This window comes from Austrofundulus limnaeus, unplaced genomic scaffold (genome assembly GCF_001266775.1).
Source record: "Austrofundulus limnaeus strain Quisiro unplaced genomic scaffold, Austrofundulus_limnaeus-1.0 Scaffold1077, whole genome shotgun sequence".
NCBI classification, from domain to species: Eukaryota; Metazoa; Chordata; class Actinopteri; order Cyprinodontiformes; family Rivulidae; genus Austrofundulus; species Austrofundulus limnaeus.
Window position 1 is genome coordinate 45,209 of NW_013953479.1, and position 8,854 is coordinate 54,062.

The 8,854-nt window shown below is 38.9% G+C and overlaps 2 protein-coding genes across 2 annotated transcripts in view; both read left to right on the plus strand.

Moving 5' to 3' along the window:
- LOC106534029 (GTPase IMAP family member 7-like) overlaps window positions 1–1,887 on the plus strand; it is a 6,146-nt gene extending 4,259 nt beyond the window's left edge. Inside the window, exon 2 of the mRNA XM_014030530.1 lies at window positions 1,012–1,887. Within this exon, the coding sequence (XP_013885984.1) occupies window positions 1,012–1,778 (767 nt within the window). The 3' untranslated portion in view covers window positions 1,779–1,887. The remainder of the gene's footprint in view (window positions 1–1,011) is intronic.
- On the plus strand, window positions 1,781–8,362 carry LOC106534030 (GTPase IMAP family member 4-like). Its single transcript, XM_014030531.1, has 3 exons — window positions 1,781–1,784; window positions 6,790–6,900; window positions 7,574–8,362. The coding sequence occupies exons 1-3, from the start codon at window positions 1,781–1,783 to the stop codon at window positions 8,338–8,340; spliced, it is 882 nt and encodes a 293-aa protein (XP_013885985.1). The 3' UTR covers window positions 8,341–8,362.
- Window positions 8,363–8,854: the final 492 nt, after the last annotated feature.

Here is an 8,854-nt window from a genome sequence, read left to right on the forward strand (position 1 = left end):
TTAAGTGGAACCAGTTGACATAACATGGTTAAGTAAATCCAACATTTCATTTTTTACAGTGATATGAATGAACTGAATTGAATTCATTTCCGTTTATTATTTTCTCTGAGTTCTCAGACAGACACAAGCAAAAACATTGCTGTCATTTTAGCAACAGGCAGTAATAAAAAAAAAACATTAAATTAACAAAAATTTAAACTTAGACCCTGACAGTCTATATGTTCCAGTTTCAGAGCTGAGTCTGGTTCTTGTTGGGAAGACTGGAGCAGGAAAGAGCTCCAGTGGAAACACTATACTGGGAAGAAATGCTTTCAGGACAACATTCAAACACTTCTCAGGTAACACACTCAAACACACATCAGAGTGATTTACATTTTTACAACTCCACTTTAAACCTCTTACAGCATAGAGATGATCTGACTACTGATAATCTTTTTAGGCGACTGCTTCTTTCTGAAGTCTTTCAGTCACTGTTCAACTCTGTACATATTTGTTTGTAAAATGAAATTGTAATAATTGTGTATAAGTGTGATTAAAAGCCTGGGTGTAAGGTGGCATTTTTAAAACAATTTTCTTAAGCACATAAATTAACCAGAGACTGATGGTTGGTTGCTCCAATTGTCTTTTTGAAAAATACTTGTCCTCAAATTATAGGATTCTGATACAGACACCAAATATTTTAGAAACAGTTCAGACAGCACATACAAACAAATAATGATTATGATTTACTTGACATTTATTATATTTTTGGTTCTACTTAAACCCTTGACTGAATACCATGAAGGTGGTAATAACTTGTCACTGATCTGCAGGTAAACAGAACTCTTCACGGTTTTAGTTATTGTCATTGGTCATACTGTCATACATCCTTCTTTTACTGGTATATACACCCATCGGATACTTCAGAAGTAACATGAATAGTTTTATATGCTGCATGTTATTTGCTAAATAATCCTCAATATTGTTTATTTGAGACCTCCTGACTGTAATTTTCAACTTTTTCCACTTCAGAGACCGCTGAATGCTCCAAGCAGCGAGATGAGGTTTTCAACAAGATGGTTTCTGTTGTCGACACTCCTGGTCTCTTCGACACCTATCAGTCTGATGATAAAGTGAAGAGAGAAATCTCTAAATGCATCAACATGTCGGCCCCCGGGCCCCACGCTATTCTGCTGGTCATCAAATTTGGGCCTTTCTCAAAAGAAGAGAGAGATGCTGTGATGAAGGTGGAGGAGATCTTTGGAGAGGAGGCCTGGAAGTACACCATCATCCTTTTCACCCATGCAGATGAAGCTCCTTCTGATTTTGATCAGAAATTRCAAAMAGTTCGACCTGAGCTACAAGAAATCCTAAAGAAGGCTGGAAACAGATACCACCTTTTCAACAACCGTCAAGTGAACAATCGTCGACAAGTTCTGGATCTGTTGGAGAAGGTCCAGAAGATGGTGGACGACAATGAAGGGAAGTTTTACTCAAATGACATGTATCAAAACACAATGAAGATGTTGGATCAGAGAGAGAAAGAGCTGAAGCAGTTATATGAGCAGACACTAAAGGAGCAAATAGAAGCTGTAAAGGCAGAATATGAGGCACTGCTGAAAGAAGCTAAAGAGGAACGAGACCAGCTGGAGAAACGACAACAATTGGAGCTGGAGGAGTTGAAGCGTTACTACCATGCCTTAGAGAGCGGAGTCCGTCACGTTGTGGAGCAGATGACCAAAGATGATAACTCCGATGAACTCCTCAAGAATTTTTACAAATCCCTTAAACTGAACTAGGTATGGGTAGCTTTCACATTTGAATGGATTCAGTACCAATATCCAGTACCTGGGAATTGGTACCGGTACTTAACGGTACCAATTTTTGGTACTTTGTGTGAGTTGGTTTTTTTTTATAATAAACTTACATTTTTTTTATCTAACACATTTCTCAATATATAAAATTTAACAATTATCATGACAACATCCAACTTTTTGTATTGTAACATCAGTTTTTTAACTATTTTCTTTAAAGTGAAAGCTCTTGAAAACAAGACTGTTTGTCTTATTGCACAAATTAAAATCCAGCTCCAAGTATTTCTAATGATGTCATTTCCCCACTAGAAAAATTGTGTGATGGAGGTCCATGGAAGGCAAATAAGTTTGCGCGATGCTGCGTTCAGGACAAGCATGGAAAAYTCACCACTCTTATGCCAATACAGTCGCATTGATGCGTTTAGGTACCGAAACATGGTACTGTTTGAAGTTATGTGAATAGGTTCTCTGTAGTACCGACAGAATTCGGTCTGTACTTTAAAAAGTATTGAATTCGGTACCCATCCATAAACTGAACTGACCGTGACATAAGAGATCTCAAGTTCTATTTCAAACTCTTAATCACTGGTGATGAAGCTCTATAATTCAGATTAATCCCTACATTAATATCATATTGCAGTAATGTTTGTAGAATATGACATTACAGGCTCTTTCAGAAGACAGAAATGTTAAATGGCAAAACAATCCATTCCATGTAGATACTCCCTCTCGCAGTTCAGAAGTCACAGATGGAGATGTTCCCTTACCACACTCAAGCATGCTCTCAGAGAACATTAATCAGTGTGAAATTAAAAAAAAACCTGACTCTTATATTGGTTGTCTGTGCCACTGCATTCTTTTAGTCAGTCTCTGTGCTGAGAACACTTGTATTTATTTCCTCCTCTGCACTTAATCAAAGACTTTTCAAATCACATTCCAGAAAATTTGGGGTGTTGTAAATCATCCACTACTAAATGGGGACGTGTCAGGGTGTTTTGTAGTGTTTATTACACAATGCAAACCCACATTGGGACACTTAAAAAACTTTGTCAATGTTGCCTAATACATTCACAAGGCATCTTTTGTGACAAATACTACTCCTTTTGAAAGCTGGATGTTCTGGCAACTACCTGATAACAGTATTGTACTTTTCTTGATGCTGCAGCTCCTTTGGTGCTTGTTCAAGTCATGTCCCCCCTTGCAAACTGAATCCTTTACATACTTGTCACTGGGTTGCATGTAGACCAAATTGCTTTTGAATTTAACAATATCTTCTGAGTGCACTTTCTTGGTCAGTGAGTGAATTTAAATGTTGTTGCTGTTTGGTTGTCCTTCAATTTCTGCTTGAATTTCATTAGAGAGCACAGTGAACCTTTGGTTGAAAGTTGTACAGATCTCAAAATTGTAAACAGTAATGCAGTAAACATGTTTGGCCAACCCATTCTCACTCCTGACGCATCAACGTATTTACGCTTGGTCAACCAACTGCGTCCCTGTTTTGTTGTGCTGGGTAACCCCACGCGTCAGTTATTGACAAGATAAGGCGGAGGAGGAAGAACGCAATTTAATATTTTTGAGAAGAGTAGGAAGTGCATGAGAACTAACCCTTCCAGACCCTAAATTGAATGTCTATTAGCCCTAGACATCCTATCCCTCACCCTAGTTCCTAAAATTAACCATTAATCCTGATGCCTCATATTAACCATTTTTGAAAGTGTAGAGAGTTCCTAAGAACTAACCATCCCAGATCCTAAATTTACCTTGTACTAGCCATAGACAGCCTATCCCTGACCACAGTACCTAAAATTAACCATTAATCCTGATGCCTTATATTAACCACAGACCCCAACTCAAATACCCTCATGTCGGCTTAACCCGAAAAACCGCAGGTGTCAATAGCTAACGTGCTGGGGTTACCCAGCGCATCAAAACAGGGACGCAGACGGTACCTTGACCAAGTGACAATATGTTGATGTGTCAGGAGTGAGAATGTGTTGGTTTAGCATATACTGTATATTGCCTAATTTTAATGTTCAACGTTTAACTACTTGTTCCGTGTTGTGTTTTTTTAATGGCATCATATAGCTTTTTTATTGCTTGTATTTTATTTGGTGTTTGTTTATTATTGTTGTCGTGGCAAAATGGTCAGAAACACGGCGAAAAGGTGTTAAAAAGACAAATAGTCTTGCGGGTATGATCAGAAAGTCATTTATTGATGGGCAGACATGAAACAGAAAGCAATCACGAAGTCTGTTAGATGTGGGCCCGCCTGTCATAGGCCGGGCAAGCAATNAAAAAACCTGACTCTTATATTGGTTGTCTGTGCCACTGCATTCTTTTAGTCAGTCTCTGTGCTGAGAACACTTGTATTTATTTCCTCCTCTGCACATAAAGCAAAGACTTTTCAAATCACATTCCAGGAAAACTTGGGGTGTTGTAAATCATCCAGTACTAAATGGGGACGTGTCAGGGTGTTTTGTAGTGTTTATTACACAATGTAAACCCACATTGTGACACTTAAAAAACTTTGTCAATGCTGCCTAATACATTCACGAGGCATCTTTTGTGACAAATACTACTCTTTTTGAAAGCTGGATGTTCTGGCAACAACCCGATAACAGTATTGTACTTTTCTTGATGCTGCAGCTCCTTTGGTGCTTGTTCAAGACATGTCACCCCTTGCAAACTGAATCCTTTACATACTTGTCACTGGGTTGCATGTAGACCAAATTGCTTTTGAATTTAACATCTTCTGAGTGCATAACTTTCTTGGTCAGTGAGTGAATTTAAATGTTGTTGCTGTAAGGTTGTCCTTCAATTTCTGCTTGAATGTCATTAGAGAGCACAGTGACCCTTTGGTTGAAAGTTGTACAGATCTCAAAATTATAAACAGTAATGCAGTAAACGTTTGGCCAACCCATTCTCACTCCTGACGCATCAACGTGTTTACGCTTGGTCAACCAACTGCGACCCTGTTTTGTTGTGCTGGGTAACCCCGCGCGTCAGTTATTGACAAGATAAGGCGGAGGAGGAAGAGCGCAATTTCATATTTTTGAGAAGAGTAGGAAGTGCATGAGAACTAACCCTTCCAGACCCTAAATTGAATGTCTGTTAGCCCTAGACATCCTATCTCTTACCCTAGTTCCTAAAATTAACCATTAATCCTGATGCCTCATATTAACCATTTTTGAAAGTGTACAGAGTTCCTAAGAACTAACCATCCCAGATCCTAAATTTACCTTGTACTAGCCATAGACAGCCTATCCCTGACCACAGTACCTAAAATTAACCATTNACAAGTCCATTTGTTTCATCTTTTTACTTTTCATTTTCCACGTAGATAGTTTGATAATAATGATGTCCAGCCTGGGTCGCGGAGAGTATCGATCCTAAAGTTCGATACTTGGTCGATACTTTTTTCCAGCTCGTAGTTTCGTTCAAAAAAAAAAGCTTCACTGGAGCATCCTGGTCAGAGGCAGCTTCAGATATAAACACTGACTAAAGAAGCAGGTCAGATAATTATTTAATCGGCTCTGATTAAACAACAACTTCTGATTCGATGCGCAAAATGTAGCATCCATGCTAGCTCTGTAAACAAACAAGCCGGCTGATGAGACGTCACGTCTTTTACTGCGCATGCGTGTCACATCAGTGCTGTGTAGCGTTCACACAGGGGTCTGATGCAGGCCACATTTAAAATGTAATGTGAACATTCACACAAAAAGATCGGATTTTTTCAAAAAATCGGAACTGAGCATTAAGACCTGCAGTGTGAACGTAGCTACGGCTACGTTGTCGACAACAGCTGCATCCTGCTCAGCATTAAAAATTCTCCCTCTACCACCACCTACTGGTAGCCTTTCGATTCTATAAAGAATACAGAGAATGTGGAAAAAAAATACATGAAGTACTGTATATCACTGCAGATATTTCTGAATATACTGTATAGCAACATTGCCTGTTCTGCTGAAAAACTCTAACAATGGATGCAACAGTGTTTCTGTTTAGAACAGTTTGGGCTCTTTGTCCAGCCTCTCTAAGTGAAAGGCCATGATTTACGACATGATCAATCACAGTTGCCCGAATTTCAGCTGTAACCTGAGCCCTTCCAGCTATACTTCCACCTCGCACACAGACTCCTCTTCCTCTGACCCCTCTACCTCTTACTCTCACTGTACCTCTCATCTGCCTTAGACCTTCTTGATCCATACTTGCAAAGAACAAAACAGGCCTGCAAACTGATTGCAAATTGAAAAATTCTGTGAAGAAGTGTCAAACAGGTGCTTTCAGTGTTTCATACTGGCAGCTAAAAGGGAGTTTGGAATTCTTAAATGACATCTGCGTTAACTGTTTGGCAAAAGGGTGTGAAAACTGCGTCAATCCATTGAGAATGGGTTAACACATTACAAGAGGTGTCTTCTGCTCTGCTGAGATGGTGATGATGAAGACTGAGACCAATCAATAAAAACTGTAAAAGGGAGGTTTTCCTTCCCACTGTCACCAACATCTTGCTCAGGATAGGAGACCGTGATGAAGTGAAGATTCAACACAATCTGCTAACTTCTTTAGATTTATTGTTTTTTGTTTACAATGCTCTGAGACATTTGTTGTGACTTCGCGCTACACTCTAAAAATGAAACGTTGGATTTACTTAACCATGTTATGTCAGCTGGTTCCACTTAACTGAGTTGAATAAATTCAAAGCAACTTACTCATGTTCTTTGGTATATTGGTATACTGGTATATTGCTTTGAATTTACTCAACTCATTTAAGTGGAACCAGTTGACATAACATGGTTAAGTAAATCCAACATTTCATTTTTTACAGTGATATGAATGAACTGAATTGAATTCATTTCCGTTTATTATTTTCTCTGAGTTCTCAGACAGACACAAGCAAAAACATTGCTGTCATTTTAGCAACAGGCAGTAATAAAAAAAAAACATTAAATTAACAAAAATTTAAACTTAGACCCTGACAGTCTATATGTTCCAGTTTCAGAGCTGAGTCTGGTTCTTGTTGGGAAGACTGGAGCAGGAAAGAGCTCCAGTGGAAACACTATACTGGGAAGAAATGCTTTCAGGACAACATTCAAACACTTCTCAGGTAACACACTCAAACACACATCAGAGTGATTTACATTTTTACAACTCCACTTTAAACCTCTTACAGCATAGAGATGATCTGACTACTGATAATCTTTTTAGGTGGCTGCCTCTTTCTGAAGTCTTTCAGTCACTGTTCAACTCTGTACATATTTGTTTGTAAAATGAAATTGTAATAATTGTGTATAAGTGTGATTAAAAGCCTGGGTGTAAGGTGGCATTTTTAAAACAATTTTCTTAAGCACATAAATTAACCAGAGACTGATGGTTGGTTGCTCCAATTGTCTTTTTGAAAAATACTTGTCCTCAAATTATAGGATTCTGATACAGACACCAAATATTTTAGAAACAGTTCAGACAGCACATACAAACAAATAATGATTATGATTTACTTGACATTTATTATATTTTTGGTTCTACTTAAACCCTTGACTGAATACCATGAAGGTGGTAATAACTTGTCACTGATCTGCAGGTAAACAGAACTCTTCACGGTTTTAGTTATTGTCATTGGTCATACTGTCATACATCCTTCTTTTACTGGTATATACACCCATCGGATACTTCAGAAGTAACATGAATAGTTTTATATGCTGCATGTTATTTGCTAAATAATCCTCAATATTGTTTATTTGAGACCTCCTGACTGTAATTTTCAACTTTTTCCACTTCAGAGACCGCTGAATGCTCCAAGCAGCGAGATGAGGTTTTCAACAAGATGGTTTCTGTTGTCGACACTCCTGGTCTCTTCGACACCTATCAGTCTGATGATAAAGTGAAGAGAGAAATCTCTAAATGCATCAACATGTCGGCCCCCGGGCCCCACGCTATTCTGCTGGTCATCAAATTTGGGCCTTTCTCAAAAGAAGAGAGAGATGCTGTGATGAAGGTGGAGGAGATCTTTGGAGAGGAGGCCTGGAAGTACACCATCATCCTTTTCACCCATGCAGATGAAGCTCCTTCTGATTTTGATCAGAAATTGCAAACAGTTCGACCTGAGCTACAAGAAATCCTAAAGAAGGCTGGAAACAGATACCACCTTTTCAACAACCGTCAAGTGAACAATCGTCGACAAGTTCTGGATCTGTTGGAGAAGATCCAGGAGATGGTGAACGACAACGAAGGGAAGTTTTTCTCAAATGACATGTATCAAAACACAATGAAGATGTTGGATCAGAGAGAGAAAGAGCTGAAGCAGTTATATGAGCAGACACTAAAGGAGCAAATAGAAGCTGTAAAGGCAGAATATGAGGCACTGCTGAAAGAAGCTAAAGAGGAACGAGACCAGCTGGAGAAACGACAACAATTGGAGCTGGAGGAGTTGAAGCGTTACTACCATGCCTTAGAGAGCGGAGTCCGTCACGTTGTGGAGCAGATGACCAAAGATGATAACCCCGATGAACTCCTCAAGAATTTTTACAAAACCCTTAAACTGAACTAGGTATGGGTAGCTTTCACATTTGAATGGATTCAGTACCAATATCCGGTAACTGGGAATTGGTACCGGTACTTAACGGTACCAATTTTCGGTACTTTGTGTGAGTTGTTTTTTTTTAATAATATTTATTTAACATATTTCTCAATATATAAAATTTAACAAATATCACGACAACATCCAACTCTTTGTATTGTCCTGATGCATCTCAGTAATCCAGGCAAAAAGTCAAAAAGAAAAATATTTGCGTAGGTCTTCTGGACGGGTTCTTCTTAATGAAACGTTATAGGCAGAAACATGGGTGTGCCATGGGATCCCCAGTTTCTCCTATTGTTGCAAACCTGTACATGGAGGAAGTGGAAAAGAGAGCCTTGATGTCCTTTTCAGGGGTGCCACCGAGCCATTGGTTCAGATATGTTAACGACACCTGGGTTAAAATTAAAGCCCAGGAAGTCCAACATTTCACTGATCACATCAACTCTGTGGATGAATATATTAAGTTCACACGAGAGGATGTAAA